This window comes from Melozone crissalis, unplaced genomic scaffold (assembly GCF_028551555.1).
Source record: "Melozone crissalis strain CALT ecotype California unplaced genomic scaffold, PUWL_Pcris_2 ptg000066l_1, whole genome shotgun sequence".
NCBI lineage: Eukaryota > Metazoa > Chordata > Aves > Passeriformes > Passerellidae > Melozone > Melozone crissalis.
This window is the reverse complement of record NW_026535844.1, coordinates 6069127-6091444: the sequence shown is the minus strand read 5'-3', so window position 1 is coordinate 6091444 and position 22318 is coordinate 6069127. Positions and strand designations below refer to the sequence as shown.

At 54.1% G+C, this 22318-nt stretch overlaps 1 protein-coding gene across 1 annotated transcript in view; it reads left to right on the top strand.

The window, feature by feature from the left end:
• The window catches only part of LOC128945562 (mitogen-activated protein kinase kinase kinase kinase 1-like), a 124407-nt gene that overhangs the window by 62314 nt on the left and 39775 nt on the right, over window positions 1-22318 (top strand). The window contains 1 exon segment of the mRNA XM_054289304.1: window positions 22020-22119. Within this exon segment, the coding sequence (XP_054145279.1) occupies window positions 22020-22119 (100 nt within the window).

The window sequence follows — 22318 nt, the reverse complement described above, 5'->3', positions numbered from 1 at the left end:
TTCCTCATTTCAGTGGATTGGTCGCCAGGAAGGTCAGGAGCTGGAGCTGTCTGGTTGGTTATTATTCCGAGCAGAGCTTGTAATCTAATGATGCCATTGAAATGAGAAATGGGTTCTGTGGCTCCTGATATGAATTGGTTCGGGTTCCCAGGGGCTGGTCCATGGTGTTGTAGGATTTGTTCTGCTGGCCGTTCATCTTTTCCCCAATTTTGGGCGCTCTTTCCAGCCAGGGCTGCAGCAATTGACTGCTTTTCTCTAACTAAGTCATCAAATCCTTGGATTCCCAACTGATTTCCCTGAATTTTTGGTAGCAAAAAACCCCCAGTGCTCTAAATTGGAGTGGGCAGAGGGATGATTGCCCCCAATTTTTTATAGTGAAGTTTTCCCAACATTCTCCATTTGCTGTTTCCCTTTGCAGCTTCACTCGTTTGTGTTGCAGGGTCAGATATCCTCCCCCTGGGCTCTGCCTTGAGCTGTGCAAATTCCATCAGTGCCAGCAGGCAGAGCTTGGGGTGAGGGGCAGAGGGAATCAGCCCAATTCCTGCCCCAGGCAAGAGACCCAGGTGCATTGTCCAGGCTTTGCCCAGCAGTGTTCATTTGCATTTCTAAAGCTCCTCTGCAGGCTGCCTAGAATGAAGCTTCTCTTCCTGCTGCTGGGCAATGTTGATGTTTTGTTGCTGGTCGTTATCTCTGTGGGTATCTTTTGGGCTATTCTCAGTCTGTTCAGGTGTTAAACTCATCTCCTTTGAGGGGTGTAACTTCCCCTTAAAAAAAACCTTTAAAATTCCTTTCCCCAAGGCAAAGACAAACCAAGCCTGAGCAGAGAAATAAGATTTAAAAGAACCAAAATCGGTACATTTTGCAGCAGTGCAGTGGCAGGCAGCCCAGAGTGTGGGTGTCAGTGAGCCCCAGAGTGGAATTGTGCCGTGGTGTTCCCCAGCAGCTGTGGCAGTGCAGGCCCAGCCAGCGCTGAAGCTGCAGCAGTGGCAGCAAGGCTTGGCCCCAGTGGCTGGAGATGGCAGAGGAGGGTGGCCAGGATTGCAGAGGATTCCAGGTGAGGATCTGTGGGCAGGCGCAGGGGCTTGGCCCGCTGTGGAGCCCTGGCTGCTGCTGCGTTGCCTTCAGGGCAGGCTCAGGGGCGGCCTCCCATCCTCCTGCTGCGGGCGGGAAGTGCAAATCTGCGGGGCTTCAGAGCCCTTGAGGCCAGGCTGAGGGGTCCCCCCGTGTTGAGCTGTGCTGGGGGCAGTTTGTGGCCTCAGGGACACTTGGCATGGGCCCCTTGGCCACCAGTGGTGCTGCTTTGCACTCCTTAGGCAGGAGCCGATGTCCTGGCTGGGTGTTGGCAGCAGCAAAGTGCCAGGGCAGGCTCTGTGCCAGCCCAGCTTCCTGTGGGAGAATATCCCTTGATATCTGCTCCAGTGGTTGCTGAAGCAGTGAGAATTGCTTTTGCCCCCCTGTTAGGTGCCATGGTGTCAGGAGAAGATATTGAAGCCTTCCTGCTCAGGGCATTTCAGTGCCAGGCTCTCACAGGCACCCACAGCTGGGCGGGTTGAGCTGAGCATGGCGCGGTGACCTGTGCTGTGTCTGATTCCCCTTCCTTAATAACAGCCTGTCTTGTAGCTCTTTTCCCTTCTGCTGCCCTTGCAGAGCCATCCACAAACACATTTTCTCCCTCAGGCCAGGGAATGTCCCATCAATCTGTCCCAGCCTGGGTCTGGAGCTCTGTTCCTTGAGTGCAGTCCTGGGTTCCTTGCCAGCCCCTCTCCAGGCTGTTCAAACAGGAGGCTGGGTTAAACCCTTGCCCTGTCCTCAGTTCTAAATCCTCCTGTGCCACTGAACAAGTTTCATACTGTAATAACCAAGCCCTTCTCATCCATTTAGAGGCGGTTTTGGTTGTCAAAGCTTTAACTTGATGCCAGACTTGAACTGTAGGAGATCCTATGTAGAGTTAAATATTTTAGCTCAAGAATTCTTTAGGCAAGACCCTCTTTAATATCTACCTCTAATTCAAATTCTTTTTCCCTGTCTGGAAGGCCCAGGCCAGCCGCCTCAGTTAATCTTCATTTTAACACTTGCAAATTCTGTGTTTCCTCCTCCTTGTGTCCATCCATCCAGTTTGTTGGCTGGCAGGATAGGAGCGTTGTAGGGAGGCATCCTTGGATCCAAAAGCCCTGCCTTTAACAGGGACTCAATCCCAGGCTGTGAGCCCTTCCTTCCCTCTCTTGGAACAGGGTATTGCTTGTCCTGGTTGCTTTAAAGTAATTTGTAGAGGCTCCATATCTAATTTTCCCTCTTTCCCTGGGGCTGCCCACACTTCTGGGTTCACTTCAGCATAGGCCTTGCATGACATTTGGCACAGAGGTACAACAGAAATGGCCTCTGTATCACTTTTTATAATATTAATTTGCATTACGAGTTTAGCAATCAAATGCCTTCCCAGTAAATCATGATAACAATTAGGAGCAAATACAACTTCATGCATTTCAGACCCATCTCCCACTTCTGCTAACAGTGGTTGAATAAAACCACACATCCTTCTCACTTATCCCCTGAATAATCAGAGACATTTTTGGCATTTCCCCCCCATTAGGTCTAAGATTCAGAGTGGATTGAGAGGCCCCTGTGTCCAACAGGACATGCCTCCTCTCAATGCAGACCCACCCTGAATGTTCTCAAGGGCTCCAGTGTGGAGGGTCCCTGGTGTGATGGGAGCTGTGACAGCCCTGCCAATCCATGTCCATCAAGGGGTGGACTTGTTGGTCCTGAGGGTGCTGCTGTCTGTGCTTGCAGTGTCCTTGTGCCCTGCAGCTGGAGCCCTGGCTCCTTGCCAGGGGCTGTTTGGGTGGGCTCTCCCCTGCTGAGGAGGGCAATGCCTCTGCCAGGTGCTTGTGGCTGATCCCATGCCCTGGGTGCTGGGGCCCCCTTGGGCCCTGGGGTTGATCCCTCAGGGGCTGTAGGAACTGTGCCCTGGCCTTTGCCTTCAGCTTGGCCTTTTGCTGCTCCCTTCTTGCATTCACCTGCTGTGCCTTTGCGCCCAAGTGCTGCAGGGCCTCCTTGTGCCCCTCCTGCAGCCCCCCTCAGTGCCTGTGGGTGCTTGTCTTGCTTTACAAGAAAGGTGTCTGCTCGGGAAGGCAGAAAAAGCCTCTCTTGGTATGGAGAATGCAAACCGCCTCCCTCTTAATTTTTAGACTAGTGAAATCAAGGGGCTCTGAGGCAAAGATATGGGAATAGGAATACCAGTTCTTTACGAGTGTGTGTAATAAAGCAAACAAACACCAACAGCTGCGGCACTGACAGCAAACAGAGCCCGGACCCAGTCCCGGCCTTTGGGCTGCAGCGCTTTGCCCCTTGGGTGCAGTTCCGGGCACGGCCGGCAGGGGCGCTGGCGGCTCCCGCGGGGCGGGGCAGCGCATCCCTCCCATGGGAACCTCTCTGAAGGGAAATAGAGCAATCCCTTCATCTCACTCTTTCCCTTTTTTACCTTCTCTAGCCTTTCTCCCGTGTTTTGGGAAAGAATTTGGAGGGGGCTGCCTTTTAACTGAGCTCCTAGTGTTTCGATAAGGTGCTTCCTGTGGAGAGAGAGAGTTTCCCTGAACATCCGGAGCTGTGGTTACCAAAGGGATGTAACTCAGAGCAGGACGAGGTCAGGGGAGGATATCCCGCCGAGGCTCGGTGGGAGTGTGGGCAGGGTCTGCTGCCGGAATCGGCAGAGGGAGATCTTCCCGTGGAGCCCGAGGCGGAGCGTGGGCAGCCCCCACATGGCTGATGGCGGCTGATCCGGCAGCTCCCGGCAGAGCAAAGGCAGGTGGGAGAGCCCGGCAGCAGTGGCGGTGCCCGGCGCAGGTGGCACGGGCAGGGCAGCCGGGGATGGGATGGCTGGGACCCCCCCTGGGTGCAGTGGGCGCTGTGACCTCGGAGTAGGCGGCAGGACAGAGCAACCCCCATCTTCCCCAGCATGGGCGGCAGAGCGGCCGCGGGCCAGGCAGTGGGAGCAGGGCACACAAATTGAGCGACAGCGCCGGGGCAGGTGGAGCTGCCCTGGGCAGTGAGGCCGCACCTGGGATGGAAACCGGGGCAGGCGGAGCTGAGGCGGGCAGCGAGCCGGGACCCGGGACAGGCGCCTCGTGAACGGAGGGGGCAAGACCTGCAGAGGATCCCACTCTCTTTCTGATTTTTCCTCCTGTTCCCTTCCCTTTCATTTCCCTTTTTCTTTTCTTGTTTTTTCTCGGGGCATTCTGATACTTCAACGATTTTTATTCTCCTAAAATCTCCTGTCTAACATATGGCATATTCTCTTTCTTCTATATTAAATGTGGTTTTTTTACAAATAAACCCACAACCTAACAAATCTAAACTTCTGCTTGGATACTTTGAAATGGCCAACGAGCTGACTCAGGACCTCCTAATGTTGTTTTTCTCTTCAGCTTTTTATTTATCCTTTTGGAAATTAAGGATTCATCCTAAATCCAAAAATCCCAGTGCACGTATAGTTCCTTAAAAAATGATCACACAAAGCTTGAGTACCCCAGTGCGTTTTCTGATGCATGTCTTCTAATATTTTCCTAGAAGTAAAGCAATTTATTAAGTAATTGTCTTCCATCAAGAAGTTTCCATTTCCCTGATTTATCTTGTTCACTTCCTGTGTTGTTTGATTCTTTTTTCTTGACTTTCCTAAACTTTGGAATTTCCAGTTTTTCCTCTTTTGGGGTTAATATTAACATAACTATTTCAGCTCCATTTTCTGCTGCATCCTTAGCTTTGTGATCTGCCAAATTATTTCCTCTTATTTCTGGGGTCTTTCCCTTTTGGAGTTCCCTAATATGTACTATAGCTATCACTTTTAGGTGATTGTAATGCCTCTAAAATAAGTTCCTCATGTACTAGTCCTTTTCTTCTTGAATTAAGTAATCTTCTTCCTTTCCAAATTTTTTACAGGTATGTACTACTCTAAAGGCCTACCCTGGATCAGTATGTATAGTTCCTTTATTTTGTGTTAAATATTCTAGTGCTCTTTTAAAATTATTTAATTCACAAGTTAGAGCTTACTAGTTTAACAGTAATTTCCCTTTTTCCATAGTTTGCATGTTTTTCCCATCAACTACTACATACCCTATATTTTCTCCTTTTGCAAGGAGTTGTATCTCTGTTAGCTAACATAACTCCCAAAGGAATTTTTTTTTCATTTTTTTTTCCCCTGTGCCCAACTTACTGGTTTTTGATCTCATTTTTCAAGATCTTATCTATTCATCGTCTTCCTCTGTTTTTCACATTCACTAACAAGCTAAATACCACTTTTCTTTCAAATACACTCATGAAAATAAAAAATCTTTTTCCTCACAGTACTTTCAGTAGAATACACCTCCCTCCAAGGAAATATATTGAAGCTTAAAACACACAATCCACATTACCTATACTTTCATTCATCTACATTCACTCACTTTTATTTCTCACTCACTTCCACACATTCTTTCCCACCCTCAGGACACAGAGTGGATCCCTGTTGACAGAGAATCGCGGGTCCCTGTGGCCCCCCCTCACCTTGGGTTGGCCTCTGGGTCTCAGTATCTCCGGGGCTCCTGGGAGGGCCCTGACTCTGCTGCCTCGGGTGCCGTTCACCTGTGAGGCTGATTTGTGTGTCACTCACACTCTTTAGCCACGGCCCCCTCCCACACCCTTGGGACAATGGCCCGTTTGCAGGTCACCTGTACCTTATGCCACAGCCCCCACACCCAGGAGAACAATGGCTTATTTGTGGGTCACACACTCCTCTTTCCACAGCCCCCCCTTCCCACTCGCCCGGGAAGCTGAGGCAGATTTTGTGTGTGACTCACTCTCACACACAACAACACAACAATAAGGTACCTTTTACTTTCACATCAGCTATTAAAACTTTAGGTGTTTCTGGCCAGTCCTGGTGCTCTTGGATATCCCTCAACCCAGCTGTGTTGTGCAACCCCAGATGCTCTTGGGTGTTGGAGTGTCGGGGGGTAGGACGGTCGGGACGGACGGAGACGAGAGATCTCTGCAGCCAGGTCGTGGAACTTGCGGTTTATTGCAAAGGGCCTGGGTGCAGGGCCCTGCTTGGAGCTGCCAGGCACAGCTGGAGCAGGCCCGAGAGAAGAGAGGGGTAGAGAGGGTGAGAGAGTGAGAGAGTAAAAGCGTAAGAGAGCGAGGTTCCCGTTACAATACAATAAATTTTCTGTGTTGAATATTCTATTACTCACTAACCAATCTAGTACAAGATAGAAATCCTAGAGCGTTTACATACAGCCTATAAGAATCATTACATTACCATACTGTGTTACATTTTAAACCCTTAAAACTCCTTTTTGGACCCCTTCTGCTGAGCTAGTAGGCTCTGCTCTGACCCTTGGACCTGTCTGTAAGCAGAGGGAATTATTTCATCAAAAGGGGATTACCTTCAGCAAGCCATACCATTGTTTTCCAGTTGTTCAGAAACTAAGATATCTCAAAGCTTGCTTTCATTTCAATCTCGCTTATAGTTTCTATATTGTCAAAATCTTTTGCCAGACAATCATATTTATAAGGCTTTCCTGTCTCATCTTCCCCAACACTTTGGCATTTTTTTATCCCTCAGCCCAGCTGTGTGCTCCAATCCCAGATGCTCTTGAGGATATCTTCACTCTGGCAGAATTTTGCTCAACCCTGAATGGTCTTGGAATGTTAGTCCCTCAGCCCAGCAGGTTTTAATTCTGGATGCTCTTGGGCACTCTTATCCCTCAATCCAGCAGGTTTTTAGGGTCCTCGTTTGTCCCATTTCCTAGTGGATTGGGCTCGGAAACTCCTCTGCTCCCTTCCTCCGAGGGGTCCAGCCCCTCTCTGAGACCCAGTCCCAGTTACCCCGGGGGATTCTCTCACTCCTGTTAACATTCACTTTGTCTCTCTCCTGGCCACTTACAGCGGAAAGTCGGAAACGCAGCGTGGGAGACTCCAGCACTCACTTGGCAGGTCTGGGACAACCAGCCCTCGTCTCATTCACACACATTCATCCCCCTGTACCTGCCCTCCTGAGAAATACTTACCAATCCCTCTTCCTTCCCGGGTTCTTCATGCCCATTACTACTCTTAGGGGGCCAATTACCGCGGTTGTAGGGAGCCTTTTCCCTTCTCTTTGTTTTATTGTCTCCTTTTGTCCACCATAACCTGCGTCTGTCGGCCACCCCCGCGGAGACAGAGCGAGGCTGCCAACGGGGCAGGGCGCGCCTTCCCCACTCTGACTCTCCTAAAGCACCGGCAGCGAGGTGTTAGTAACCATCCTCTGCTACCAAAATTGTGAAAAACGCCAATCACTTGCTTTTAAAATTTTAAAAGTTTAATGGTAATAAAATGGTTATAAAAAATAGTAATAATATTAGAGTAATAACAATTTGGAGAAATCGAATTAGGACAATATGAGACAATAAATACAAAGTTACGGACGTCTGGGTACCTTTTTCTGGGCAGCACAAGCCTGAAAAAGGACACCCGTTAACACAGGATTAACCATTAAAAACAATAGCCTGTTGCATATTCATACACTTTATGCATGATGTATAAATTCCATTCAAACACAGGATTCTGCCTGGTCATTGTCAACTTCTTCCTCTGAAACCTAACAGCGCCTTCGAGGCAGGAAGAAGTTCATTTCTTCTGACAAGAGACCAATAAATTCTTTTTCCTTGAAAGATTTAGGTGTCCTGTGGCTGCTATCTCGCTGCAAGTCCTTTCTTTAAAAAAGTCTCATACCAAGCATAGTTTCTATTTTAACATTTTTTTAATAACCTAAAACTAAATTAAACCCACTACTTAAGAGAATTAATACAGCGTTACTTTCTAACACAAGATATATAATATTCATGTTAATAATTGTGAAAACCAAATCACAAAATATGCACTTTTCAAAAGTATATTCCCACTTATTTCCAGTCTCTCCCAGTTTGGTCCCAGCTGTCTCCAGCATGGTTCCAGTTGCTTCCTCAATCAACTCAGTGAGTCCCAGTATGATGCCATTTGCTCCCAGTTGCTCCCAGTCAGGCCCAGTATGGGGGATGATGTGCAAGGTGTGCTCACTGTGACACTCAGTTCCTTCCAGTATTAGTCCAGTCAGTCCCAGTATGATCCAAATTTGGCCCCAGTGTGCTCCCAGTCTCTGCCAGAATGTACCAGTTTTGCTCTACATGGTTCCAGTTGCTCTCTTTCACCCTCATTTTCCTTCTTGTCACTCCCAGTATCTCCCAGGGTAGCCCAGTTCCCTCCACCATCTTTCCAGTTCCTTCCAGTATGATCCCATTTGCTCCCAAGCACTCCCAGTCAGCCTCAGTGTAGTGGCACTCACTGCCAGTATGATCCTAGCCATCCTCAGCACCATCCCAGTTCATCCCAGTATATCCCATTTACCCCTAACATGGTCTCAATTGCCCCCTCCAGGCTCCTACTCACTCCCAGTTTCATCTCAGCATGATCCCAGTATGATGGCAGCATGGAGTCAGTACAAACTCAGTACATTCCCAGTATGATGCCAATAGGATGTCAATAGAAAGCCAGTAAAGTCCCAGTCACTCCCAGTATGATCCCAGAATGATCCCAGTGTCCATCAGCGCGATCACAGTCTGCCCTGGCATGGCAATATGATCCCAGCATAATGTCAATACAAACCTAGTACAGTCCCATCATGATCCCAGTACGATCCCAGTATGATGTCAGTACAAACCCAGTACAATCCCAGTATGATATCTGTACAAGCCCAGTACAGTCCCAGTCACTCCCAGTACGATCCCAGTCCAGCCCAGTCCCTGGCAGTGCTGCCACTGCTGGGATCCCCCAGCCCTGTGTGCGTTCCCCCCTGGCGGATGTGCCGAGAGGAGCCCCAAGGGCTGGCAGTGGCCAGGCAGGGTCCCCAGCAAGGCCCAGTTTGGATGTGCAGCCCCCAGTTTGCCCAGTTTGCCTCTCCTTTGGCCCGGGCCGCGTTCCCCCCGCCCGCAGCGGCTGGGAGCAGCCGAGAGCCCCGCGCTGCCCATCCCGACCTGTCCCGGCTCCATCCCCGCTCCTGCTGCGGGCTGCGAGGGCTGCGGGAACGGGGCAGCGAGGGTGTGGCTGGAGGTGGGAATAAGACACAGGGGGAGGAGGATTGCAGGGGATGGAAGGGGAGGAGTGAGAGGAAGAGGAAGAGGAGGGACAAAGGCAGATCGAGGCTGAGCCGAGGTAGGGAACCATGCAGTTGATCCCTGCCTGAATTCGCAGCCCCCAGCTGTGGGATCATTGCCCCCCCATCGCGTCGGTGAGCGGGGAGGGGGAGCTCGGCCCGGATATCCTGGGGGGTCCCTTGGTTGAGGTTTTTGGGGGGATGTTTGGAGAATGAAGAAGTCCAAGACTGAGCGGAAAAGGCCCCTTGGGGGGACATCGGGGGGTGGCGGTGGCGGCTGCCGGCAGAGCCAGCCTGGAGGAGCAGAGCCCTGTGTCCCCCAGGAGCCCAAAGTGGGGAGCCCAGAGAGGGGGGAGCGCCGCCATTGGCGGGAGCCTCAAGAGCCTGGAGAGGGGCAGGGGGGACTCCTTGGAGCCGCTGGAGCCCAGAGCAGAGAATGAGGGGAGAAGGGAGCCCGGGAGCCCAAACAGCCCTGGATCCCGAAATGGGGAGAGCGAAGCGGGGGGAGCTTTTGTGATTGCTGGGTCTGCCAGCAGCCTGGGCCGGGCGGGCACCGAGGAGAAGGGGGGGCCCCCAATCCAAGCGTGATCCCCAGCAGCTGGGACAGGGGGAACCCCCGAACACTAAGGGGAGGGACCAGGGATGGGGAACCCCTGGGAGGCTTTTTCCGGGCTGAATCTGGGTGTTTGGGAGGTTTTTCTGGAGCCCAGAGTGCCGGTGACTTGTAGAGATGGACTTGGGCAGAGGCACTTTCAAACTCACTGTGCTCATCCCTTGTTTTCCCCAAACCAGGATTTCCCATTGCCAGCTCCTGGGAGGCTGCGAGGAAGAGGAAGATGCCCCAGGACAATGAGGTAGGTGAGGAGGAAGTCAATGTCTCTGGAATGCTTAAAATCAGAGGGTTTTGGGAAAGCTGCGAAAGACAAGCCTCAGGGACATTAGAACTGATTTGAGCTTTGCAGCAGCCAATAGATTGATCAGCAGAAAAATTGTATAAGAAGTAGAAAGTAAGAAGAAATAGAACAATGGTCTGTGCATTAACACTTATCTAGAATAACTCCCTAACCTGCGGAAAAGTGTATCTAGCAAGATACTAGGAAGTTTCAAGCTTAATAATGGAGCTCTGTGTATTGTTTTTTAAGGCTTACAAGCAGGTATTGTATTTGAAATAAGCAAGCGTTGTTTTAACCGTCAATGTGCTTATAGTGCTTGGATGGAACTACTGTCAATATGCTTTTGCTTTGTGTGATTGGCCAAAAACCTTTTAAAGTAAGTTTTAACATGAAGTCCTTTGTCTGCTGCCTGTAAAGTGAGCTACTGCCATCTTCCCATTGTCATAAGCAAGTAATGAGACAGATGGTTGGAAAATCACACAGCTCAGGACGCATTCCCAGCAGTCCAGTCCTGTTTGTGATTTGCGCACAGCCCCGAGCTGGCGATGAGTGCCCCTTTCCCCTCTGTGCTGCTCCATCTCCCAGCCCAGCACGGCCCCTGGCTGCAGCTCAGCCCTGGGGGGATCTCCTTGCCCTTGCCTGTGGCACGGAGGCAAATCCCATCCTGTCCTTGTCCTTCCTCCCCCAGAGCAGGAGCTGAGCATGGAGAGCAGGGAGGACAAATGCCCGCGGCAGAACCTGGTGGCAGAGGCCGTTTTGAGCGGCTCCACGGCGCAGGAAGCCAACGGGGAGGAAAAGCCCCGGAGATGCTGCACGAGGAGGGGCTGCAAACGCAGCCGGCGGGGATCTGAGGGGGAAAGAGCCAGCCTGGGCCGGGAAGGCGGCCGGAGACGGAGCCAGAGCTCGGAGCTGGTGCTCCAGGAGCAGCTCCATGATGAGGAGAAGCCCCACACGTGCGTGGAGTGTGGGAAGAGCTTCAGGCAGAGCTCCCACCTGATCAGGCACCGTGGGATCCACACTGGGGAGAAGCCCTACGAGTGTCCCCAGTGTGGGAAGAGCTTCAACCTGAGCTCCCACCTTATCAGGCACCAGAGGACCCACACTGGAGAAAGGCCGTACAAGTGTTCTGAGTGTGGGATGTGCTTCAGCCAGAGCTCCGGCCTGATCCAGCACCAGAGGACCCACACTGAGGAGAGGCCCTACGAGTGTTCCAAGTGTGGGAAGAGGTTTAAGACCAGCTTCCATCTCCTCCAGCACTATCGGAGTCACAGAGAGGAGAGGCCTTTCCAATGCCCCGACTGCGGGAAGGGATTCAAGCACAACTGCCACCTCATCAGACACCGGCGCATCCACACTGGGGAGAGGCCCTACGAGTGTGATAAATGCAGGAAGAGGTTTAAGACCAGCTCCCATCTCCTCCTGCACTATCAGAGTCACACAGAGGAGAGGCCCTTCCGCTGCCCCGACTGTGGGAAGGGATTCAAGCGGAACTCCACCCTTGTCAAGCACCGGCGCATCCACACTGGGGAGAGGCCCTGCGAGTGTCCCCAGTGTGGGAAGAGCTTCTCACAGAGCTCTCACTTGACCCAACACCAACGGAGGCACCGGTAAGGGAAGCCCTGCGAGTGCCCCGAGTGCGGGCAGAGCTTCGTGCGCTGCTCCAGCTCCATCCCCCACTGGAGGAGGCACTTTGGGCACAGCTCTGGTCACTCACATTCCCTGTGATCCATGTTGGGAACACACCTGGCTGCTTCACCTTTTGGTTTGGCCTCTGCTTCACCTTCAGTCTTTAAGAACACCCAAAACTGGGTTAAATGAAGGAAATTCATCGAATATATCATACCTTGCATAATTTCTCAGTTGTTTTAGGGGGAGTTTAGGATTTGGGGACAGGTTCTGTGTGGAGTGCTGCTGTTGCTAAGAGGCAGGAATTTGATCTCACCCTTCTTGTGTTGCTAAGAACTCCTCCCCTGACCCCAACCCCAACTCCACCCGTTGGCATACCCTATTAAAACTCCATGGCCCTTCCTGTGCCCTGTCTTTGGGGGTTAAGAAATGGATTCCCAAAGGATCAGCCCTATTCCTACTGGATTCCAAAGGATTAGCCTCATTCTCCACTGGATTCCTAGAGGACAAAGCTTTTCCCAGTGGATTCCCAGGGATCAGCCCTTTCCCCGCTGGATTCTTAGAGGATTAGCCTTTTTCTGACCAGATTCCAAAAATTTCAGCTTTTCCCACTGGATTCCCTGAGGATAAATATTTGCCCACTGGATTCCCACAGGATCAGCCTTTTTCACTGGACTCCCAGAGGATTCTGACTGTGTCACTGTTTTTTTTTGTTTTTACTACTGCATTTGTATTTTTAATATTTCCTAATAAAGAACTGTTATTTCTACTCCCGTATCTTTGCCTGAGAAACCCTTAATTTCAAAATTAATTAATGTCGTCATCATCATCATCATCATCAAAGGGAGGGGATTTACATTTTCTATTTCAGTGGAGACTCCTGAAATAGGGAGACACCCCCAAGGCTGGGCCATGTAAAATAGTTCCTGAAATATGTAGATTAGTTTATGGATATGCATGAGGGTCTATGAATATGCAACAGGCTGATGTAGTTAAACCAGATTAATTAAGGGGTGTCTCTGAAAATAACTGGGGGGTCTTGGTGGCCATAACAACCTTTGCTTTACGGTCCTTTTCTCCCATTACATCAGCCTGTTGCATATTAATAGGCTTTTCGCGTATCCATAAACTACTTTACATATTCCAGGAACAAAATTGGCTTCATCCTGTTTGGGGGTCCCATCCCCCTCCCAGCTCAATTTTGGGGTCCCACCCCCCTCTTTTCCCCGCTCTCCCTCCCCTTTCCGATCGTTCCCCCAATCCCCTCCCCCGTGTTTGGTTTTGGGGGCTCCAGGCCCTTCCTGCTCCGTTTTAGGGTCCCGACCCCATTTTGGATATTTTTGGGGTCCCCAGCCCATCCCCAGGATCCCATTCCCCCACCCACCAAATTCCGCTCCTGGCAACTGATGAGTCATCAGCGAGACACGCTCTGATTGGCTGGAAATTCCACTTCCCCCGCGATCTCTGAGTATTTACCGCAGTGAAAGGCCTTAGTGTTTACCGGGCAAGTGATGAGTCAGAGTCGGGTCGGGCGCTGATTGGCTGAAAATCGCTGAGGGGGGCCAGTGCTCCGAGTTTCTCCCCAGCAAGTGGATCGTCATCAGTGCCGCGCGTTCTGATTGGTCGGGATCTGTTTATGGGTGGGGACCGGAGGAACTGGGGTTTCTTGGGGTTTCTTTGGGTTAATTTAGGGTTTGTTTGGGGTTTATTTGGGGCTATTTATGGACTAATTGGGGTTTCTCTTTGGTTTTACTTGATTTATTTCTTTTTATTTGGTGTTATTTGGAAGTATTTTGGTTTGTTTGGGTTTATTTGGGCATCTTTGGAATTATTTGGGGTTCTTGGGAGTTATGTTGGATAACATGGGGTTTTTTTAGGTGTACTGGAAATCATTTGGGGGTCTTTGAGTTTAATTTGGTTGTTTTTGTTTGTTTTTTTGGGGGTTATTTGGATTTTTTTGGGGGTTATTTGGGGCATTTTCAGGTATTTGGGTTTTTTTGGGTGTTCTTTGGGGTTTATTTCGAGTGTTTTGGGGTTATTTAGGTTATTTGGGGTCATGTGGGGTCAAAAAACCCGGGAATGTTTCTCCTGTAAAAAAACGGGAATTTTTCATGAAAAATCTGAGAGTTTGTCCCCAAAAAACCGGGAAAGTCCTTTAAAAAATCCCAGACTTTTCCCAGCCAATAGCAGCGCGCCCCACCCCAAACCATCCAATCACCCCTCTTCATCTCCCAAACCAACGAATCGTGGCGCACCCCACCCCAAACCAACCAATCACCGCGGGTATTCCCTCAGGAACACCGGTCTTACCGTGCGCGGATCCAACCAATCACCGCATGCCTCCCCACCGCCCGCCTCTCGCGCGCCGAATCAACCAATCACCGCAGGTCTCCCTCAGCTACTCCCGCCTCTCTCGAGCTGAACCAACAAATCACCGCGCGCCTCCCCTCGGCAAAGCCCGCCTCCCTCGCCCCTCTCCTGTCAATCACCGCGCCCTCTATCAAACCAACCACTCACCGGGCGTCTCCCCTCAGCAACTCCCGCCCTCCCCGCCCCTCCTCAACCAATCGGAGCCGAGCCCAAAGCAGCGCCCCCTGACCACGGGCCGGGCATGGAGCGGGCGCCCCCTCCCCCCGCTCCCCCGAGACCCCCTCAGGGACCCCCGGGAGCCGCCCCGGGCTCGGGCGGGTCCTGCGGGAGGCGCTGGAGAGAGCGGGGGAGGCGCTGGGAGAGGACGGGGGGCTCTGGGAGCTGCTGAGGAGGCGCAGGGACAGGTGAGGGGTCCTGGAGGGGTCGTGAGGGGAATTTGGGGAGGGGTCTTGAGGATGTTTGGGGGGGGATTTGGGGAGGGTCTGGGGGGAACTTCAGGGGGTTTTAGCAGGGTCTGGGGGTGCTGGGGGGGAATTTGGGGAGGGGTCCTCGGGGGGTGTCACAATCCGTCCTCATGGACGGGTTTCGTGATGGTTCATGGATTTGATCTCAGGGTGCAAAAAGAACCGACACAGGACAAGGGGGTTTGCAATGATAATCCAAACAAATGCACCTTTATTGAAGGAGCACAGCAAAATGCGATAGAGGGATTAAGGGAGAGAAAAAGATGGGGGAAGAGAGAGGGAATAGGGCTGCCAAATGTAGAGACAAAGTCCTTTGGTCCAGTCCAGTCAAGGATCCGCCTGTTGCGTCGGGGAGATCTCGAAGTCTCTCGCTAACTCAGAGGTTTTTATTATGATAACTCTATTGGAAATTACGAGAGGGGGGATACAGATACAATAAGGAACAGATGTAACTGGTAGTCCATGCTCTCAGCAGTAAACGAGAGCAATTGTCTTCTTGGTCCAGCGGTCACAACCTGCAGGCAAACATCTCGCTTTGGCCAGCTTGCCTCCCCCACACACCTGCCCCGGGCTGGGGGTTTCAGTGCCAGTCCTTGGAAGGAGCAGAGGGGCCTTTTCACATGGGGGTTCCATGTCTCAGTCCTTGATGGAGAGGCTCCTTCCATCTCAGTCTGTCTGTCACGGTGGTTGTAAAACAGGTGAGGGTCTTCTGTGGGGGGACCACCTGAAACTCAGGAGAAGTCCAGCCAGGCCGAGAGGTGGGACAGCTCCCAAGGCTGTTGTTGCGAAAAGGGCACGGTGCTCCCTTCTTGTCCTTGGGCTCAGTGTAGCATACAGCAAACAACACCTGTGAGAACAATGGCTTAGCAATGCTCTCAGATCTAGGGCGTTGTTGGCATGTGACTTTCTCCTTTGGAGCCAGAGATTTAAGACAGGGGTGGTCTTTTCTTAGTGGCCCCCAAATGACGATCCTGAGGCAGACGAGGGAAAATTCGGAACCCACTCTTACACCAATATAAAATTATTTTTTAAATTATATAAATTTAAGTTGTATGGTGTTTTCATAAAATAAAATAACATTTTATTAAAATTAAAAACTATTATTTTAAATTAATTAGCTATTCTTAACAAGGGTTGAGCTCTCCCTCCCTGCTCAGTGCAGGATGTAGGGAGGGGGCAATGCTGACGGGGCCGGGGGGGCTGCAGCTCTGGGGGTGTGGAAAAACGGCGAGGTTCTGGTGCTGCTGCTCTTCTTCCTCTTCTTCTTCTTTCCAGTTCCTCCTTCCCTCACCTCCTCCTCATTTCTTATCCTGCCTCCTTCTCCTGCTCTCTCCGGCCTTTCTCCTGATCCTTCCTCTTCCTCTTCCTCCTCCTCCTCCTCCACATCCTCTTCCCGCCCCCCCCGGCCCAGCCCCCACCCTTTGTCCCCCTCCGTCTTTCCACACCCCTCCCCACCGCCCCCCAATAAACGGCCCCGGGCCCAACTGGGAAGCTTTACTGGGAGCACTGGGAGCAGGCACTGGGCGGGGGCAGAGCGCCAGCGGGGCTGGGGGGGACACGGGACCCCCCCAAAATCAGCGGAGCGGGGACGGAGCAGGGGGGTCCCGGCCGGGCCCGAGCCCACGGGGAGGGGCTGCGGCCGCCGCCGGCTCAGGAGCTCTGTGGGCAGAGAAAAGGGGGTGACACCGGGCTGGGGGCCCCGGCGGGAGCGCACACGCTCCGCCACGGGGGGGACGCCACCCCCGGCACCCGCCCTGACCTTCTTGCGCAGGGAGAAGCCGAGCCCCAGCGCCAGGAAGACCAAGCCCAAGACGAAGGCCCCGATTCCCGTCAGCATCTTGCTGCGGGCGGCGTCCGGCGGCATCTCTGGGGGGTCCGCAGGGCTCAGCACCCCGAAAACCTCTCACCGACACCCCGAGCCTCTTCCAGGGCCCTCCCTGTGGCCCCCAGCCCAGCCAGGATCCCCTGAAACCTCCCCCCGATCCCTCTTTGGCCTGGCCAGGAGCCACCAAAGCCCCTCCCGTCCCTCTCAGCATCCCACAGCCCCCTCCCAGGTGCCCCCAGTGCCCCAGGAGCCCCAAAGCCTCTCGCAGTCCCTTGGCAGCCCCAGCAGGACTCAGCCAGAGCCCTCCCAGGCTGTGCCCAGCACAACCGAGCTCATGGCGAGCCCCGCTTTGCCATCGCCGATCTCCTTCCAGCCCCTCGGGGCTCACTGCGATCCCTCCCAGTCACACCCAGCACCCCCAAACTCCCTCCCAGTCACACCCAGCGCCCCCAAACTCCCTCCCAGTGCCCACCAGGACCCCCCCAAGCCCATCCCACCCTCCGCAGCATCCCCCAAACCCCTTCCCAGCCCTTGCCCAGCCCCCAGCCCCTCTCCCAGTCCCAGCCCGGCTCTCTCCAGCTCCCTCCCAGTGGCTCCCAGCACAGCCCAGTGGCTCTGCCAGCGCCCCCATGGGCTCCCCCGTACCCCAGTGCCGCCTCAGGGGCTGCTCCAGGCTGACGTGCTCCACCTGGCAGCTGTAGCTGAGCCCGCGCCGGGGCGGCTTTTCCAGCAGCACCAGCAGCTGGTAGGTCCAGTCCCCGTTGGGGAGCACGTCGGTGGCCACCACGTGCTCCGAGAGCTCCTGCTGGCCCTGGAACCACCTCACCTGGATGGCAGCAGGGTAGAAATCCATCACGGAGCAGAGCAGGCGGCCGGGGCCGGGCTGGGAGCTCGAGGGGGGCACCAGCGAGATGGACACGCTGAGGGGCACTGGGAGAGAGAGAGCGGGGACACACTGGGATCAGCTGCGGGGCGCTGGGAGAGAGAGGGGAGGGCTGGGCTGGGCTGGAGAGGGACTGGGAACGGACTGAAATGGACTCGGAGTGACAGGGAATGGATTGGGGAATGTGGTGGGAGGGACTGGGAATGGGCTCGGATGAATTGGGAATGTGCTGGGAGGGAGTGGGAGAGACTGGGAGGGAGTTAGGTGACACAGAGAGATGGGAAGGAATGAGGGAACTGGGAGAGAGGGTGGAGGTCTAAGAGTGAACTGTGAATGAACTGGGAAGAGACTGGGAATGGACTGGGAGAGACTGGGGAGGAACTGGGCATGGTCTTGGAGGGACTGGAATGGCACTGGGAGGGATCTTGGATGAACTGGGAGGAACTGGGTATGAAGTGCGCGGCACTGGGAGGTCGAGTCCGGCGCGAGGCACTCGGCGCTGCGGGTCTGCCTGGCAACAGATGAGTCATGAACTGGATGCGATCTCATTGGTTGCCAAGCGTCAACTTTACGGGTCGCTGAAATGGACGCGCGGGGGGGCACTGGGCGGGACTGGGAGGATCTGGAGACCCCGGGGGTCGGCACAAGGAGGGCTGAGGTCTCTGGGCCGATGCCCATGGAGATTTTGAGGGGCTCCAGGGTCACTGGCAGGGCAGGCCCCGAGGGGACGCGCTCTGCCTCGCGCTCACCTCGGCGCTCCGTGAGGAACGGGGTAAAATTCTTGTACCAGCACGGGCAGAACCAGTCCACCGCAGTCCGTCTGTCCTCCATGAATACCGCGTTGCTGTTCCAGCGCTTGGCCAACTTCTCCCCATAGGGGGTGAACCCCACAAAGTGCCCCACGTCGCTGTCGAACATTATGAACTGATCCCGGTTGTAGATGGATCTCTGGACGTACCTCACCTTCTCCGTGCCGTTAATGAAGTAACACTCGGACTTGGTCATCCTTTGGAACACCCCTGTGTGTGCAGAACATAGATCGGGGGGTGCCTCTCCAACACCCTCCCCCAGAACCCCCAGAGCTCCGGGCCCACCCCGGATCCCCATTCCGCACCCCCTGTGGCCCTCGGCCGCCATGGGACCCTCCTGCCCGCGCTGCCGCTTCCTCTTTGCCGCCCTTCCCCCATTTCCCCTTCCACATCCTCTCCCCTCCCACCCCCGGCCGCTCCCCAAATCACTTTGGGGTGCCATTTCTGCATTTTCCCAGAAATTCCCCAAACCCCAGGCCCCATTGCGATCAGTTTTGAGGCTCCCCCCTCCGCTTTTGCCCGCTTCCCCACCCTCTCCCACCCCTCCCCTCCCGCTCTCCCTTTGGGGGGGTCCCTTCCTCCTCCCCCTCCATTCCGGGCTCCCCCCTTCGCCCCCTTTTCCCCCTTCTCCCCCCCGTCCCAGCGCCTCCCGCCCCCCCGCTCACCCGAGAGCTCCGCGCCCGCAGCCGGGGGGGCTCCCAGCACCACCAGTGCCACCAGCAGGGCCCCAGCTGCCGCCCCTCGCCCCATGGCCGAGGCCGGGCAGGGAGCAGCAGCCCCAAAGCAGCCGCGCTGCGCTGGGAGCGCCCGTCCGGAGCAGGGCGGGCTCGGCAGCGCCGCGCGCTCTCATTGGCTGCCGCCGCTTGGGGGCAGCGATCGGCCACGGGCTCTGCCCGGCAACCGATGAGGCAATCCAACGCACCGACCGCTCATTGGCTAAGCCTCCTCCTGCCTGCGCTGCCATTGGCTGAGGCCTTTCCGGGACGCGGCAGCCCCGGGCTGGGGGTTTTTTGGGCAGGGGGAACCTTGGGGCGCTGGGCAGGTGGGAGCTCAGGTGAGCCCAGCAATGCCGGCCCAGGTGCGCGGCATCTCAGGGCTGCCCGTGGCGAGCGGTGACGCTGGCCCGATGCCAGGCACCCCCAGAGCAGCTCTGTCCCTGCCCCCCGCAGCCACACAGGGACAGAAAATGGAACCGAGGGTTTCTGCGTGGGGACAAGGACCGGGAGAGATCCCTCAGCAAATCCCGCACGGGCACAACAGATCCGGCCTGGACACACAGAGGGAATTTATCGCCAACCAAATCATAGCAGCACAAGGAGAAGGGAAAGAAATCTCTCCAACACCTTCCCCCTGCCCAACACTGATCAGCCAGAACAGGGGTCACCAGGGCTCTGCCCAACGGGGCTCACTGTGGATCATCCAGCGCGGATCCTCCCATGGGGGATGGAGCTGGAGCAGCGCACGAAGCTCTTCCCACACTCGGGACACTCGCAGGGCCTCTCCCTGGTGTGGAAGTGCTGGTGAGTGACGATCTCTGAATCCCACCTGAAGCTCTTCTGACATTCCGAACACTCCTAGGGCCATTCCCCACTGTGGATCTTGTGGTGCTTGCTGAGGTCAGAGGTCCCACTGAAGCTCTTCCCACATTCCTCACACTCACAGAGCCTCTCCCCAGTGTGGATGTTCAGGTGTTCCATCAGGGTGGAGCTGGAGCTGAAACCCTTCCCACATTCCAAGCACTTGTGGGACTTCTCCCTGCCATGAGGCTTCTCCACCAGCTCTGAGCTCTGGCTGCATCTCCGGCCACCTTCCTGCCTTAGAGGGGCTCTTTCCTCCCCACAGCTCCCTGGGCTGGGTTTGCAGCCCCTCCACGTGAGGGATCTCTGGGGCTTTTCCTCCTCCTCCATCTGGCCATAGCTTGGGAATTACAAACCCTGGTTTGGGGGAAACCAAGGTGGGAGCACCTTGGAGTAGAGGCCCCTCCTGGCCAGGTCCATCTCTGGAACTCAGCAGGAGTCTTGTGTCCATGAAAATCTCCACACATCAATATTTAGCCTGAAAAAACTCTCCCAGGAGCTCCCTATTGCTGATCTCTCCACTTTTGGGGTTCCAGAGGTTTCCTTTCCTTGGGATCACAGGGGTCCAATGGTTCCAGGGGTTCTTCATTCTCCGGCGTCCTGCTTAGGGATGATCCAGGGGCTTTTGGGGGTCCATGAGGTCCCTTCTACCCTGATGTTCTACTTTGAGATCCCAGGGGTCCCTCCTCTCCAGGCTCCCCCTCTTTCCAGTCTGCCGGGGTCCCCCTGCTCTGGGATTGCCCCTCTCTGCTCTCCCCACTCTGGGGGTCCCAGGGGTTCCCCTCCTCTGCTCTCCCGGGGGTCCCCAGGACCAATATCCTCCCCTGCCCATACTGGGCAATGGCCTTGTGGGCCCCCAAAGATCCCCCAAGGGGCTCAGCTTTGGGCTCCTGCAAGATCCAAACATACACACACAGAGAAAAAAACCTCCCAGAGACACCAGATGATATTTGGGGTCAATTCCACAACCTGCAAGCTCCAAACACACCCCAATAAAAAACCCTCTCAGGGACCCCCCCGATGAATTTGGGATGAGCTCCCCCTCCCCGCTCACCAGCAGGGCGAGCTGGGGGCGATGGTCCCGCGGCTGCGGCCACAGGGGGCACTGGAACCTCCTGTTCCTCGTGTTCCTGCTCCTGCTCCTCCTCTTCCCGCTCCTCCTTTTCCTCTCTCTGTCCCTCCTCCTCCTCCTTCCTAACCCCACCTCCTCCCCAGTTCCTGCCTTCTGTGTATTTAGAGTGGGGAACCTTGCTCGTTTTTAGAACTAGAACAAAGATCCCAGACGGAACAAGGCTTGCTGCTTTTAGTCAGAAGTATCAGTGACTAAAGGTCACGTTGCCTTTGGTTTGGTGCGTCCTTGTTCCTCCTCAGTGTTCAGGCTGGGCTGTGGGGTGTCCTTGTTTGCTGCATTTTCCGAGTTCCTCTTGCACCCTTTGGGCCATGGGCTGTGTCCTGGGAGGGTTCTTTGTGCTCCTTTGTGACACAGGAGAACCTTCCAGGCGGTTTCTGTGTGAGCTGCTGCTGGGATGTCACAGGAACAGCGCCACGTCCCCGTGGTGTTCCCGTTGCTGTGGGACACGGAGGCCTCAGTGCCCAGAGTGGCTCTGGGCTCGTTGCCGGAGGATCCTCCTGCCCGAGGCATTCTCAGCAGCCAGCCCAGCCCTGACCGGTGTCCTTCTGTGCTTGCAGGTGTTATGTTTGCCCAATAATCCCATCATAAAAAAACCCCAAATAATATTTAAGGTAGCAGCAATTTTAATTAAATAGTTTAGCAAATATATAAATAAGGGATAATATGGTTCAAATAATAGCGCATAAGCAAAAACAACCGCGGGGTACGGAGGGCAGGGTTCAATGACCCTTGCCACTTCACGTACAAGTTTGCCAAGTGAAAGTCGCCCCTTATATGCCATGTGTCAATGCCATCTCCTCCTATTTTTGGTTCGTCACTTTTCTGTCTCCGCCCTCCTCACCACCTTTACCACGCATGTGCCACCACTCGGTTTGGTGGTCGCACAAGTCTTTGGAGGTCGTCTCTGATGAAGGCCATATAGTCTTCTTCATTGTCCTTTAATTCACCTTTGGGTTACACATGCGCACCAAGCCAGTATAATGTAAGCCAAAACTAAGATATTACTACATTTTAGCATCAAAGCAATAAATCTCTTATAGCGGGCATTTTCCTGGGACCCAACAAGATGTTCACTTCTCTCAGTTAATTTTTAGTAACTGTTATCTCTTGCTTTTTCCTCCTATCCTTGAACATCTGCCAGGAGAGGGGAGTAGAGCTCCCCCTCTCCCTTTCTTCTTTGGCATTACAACTTTTAACTGTTTTATTATTTCCAAATATTAATTACTGTATCAATATTGATGACTGTTTCAATTTTATCAGCACGAATCATACCTATTTACCACATTGTTCTCTCTCAGTGTGTGCAGGACCTGGATTTCCTCCATTCCAAGCGGGTGATCCACAGGGATCTGAAGAGCTCCAACATCCTCCTGGGCACGGACGGCTCTGTCAGGCTGGGTGGGTGTTCCTGGCCAGGCACGGCGCTCCCGGGCTGCGGGTGTGGGGCTGCTTCCCAGGGAGGGCCAGAGCCCCACAAGGGCTGCTGGGGGCACTGCCCGGCCCCTGCTGCTAGCTGAGAGCGGCTGCCCCTGCAGAGAGCTCAGCAGAGGAGCAGGGTGCCAGCAGTGCCTTTGCTCTGCCTATGGCCCTGCCAGAG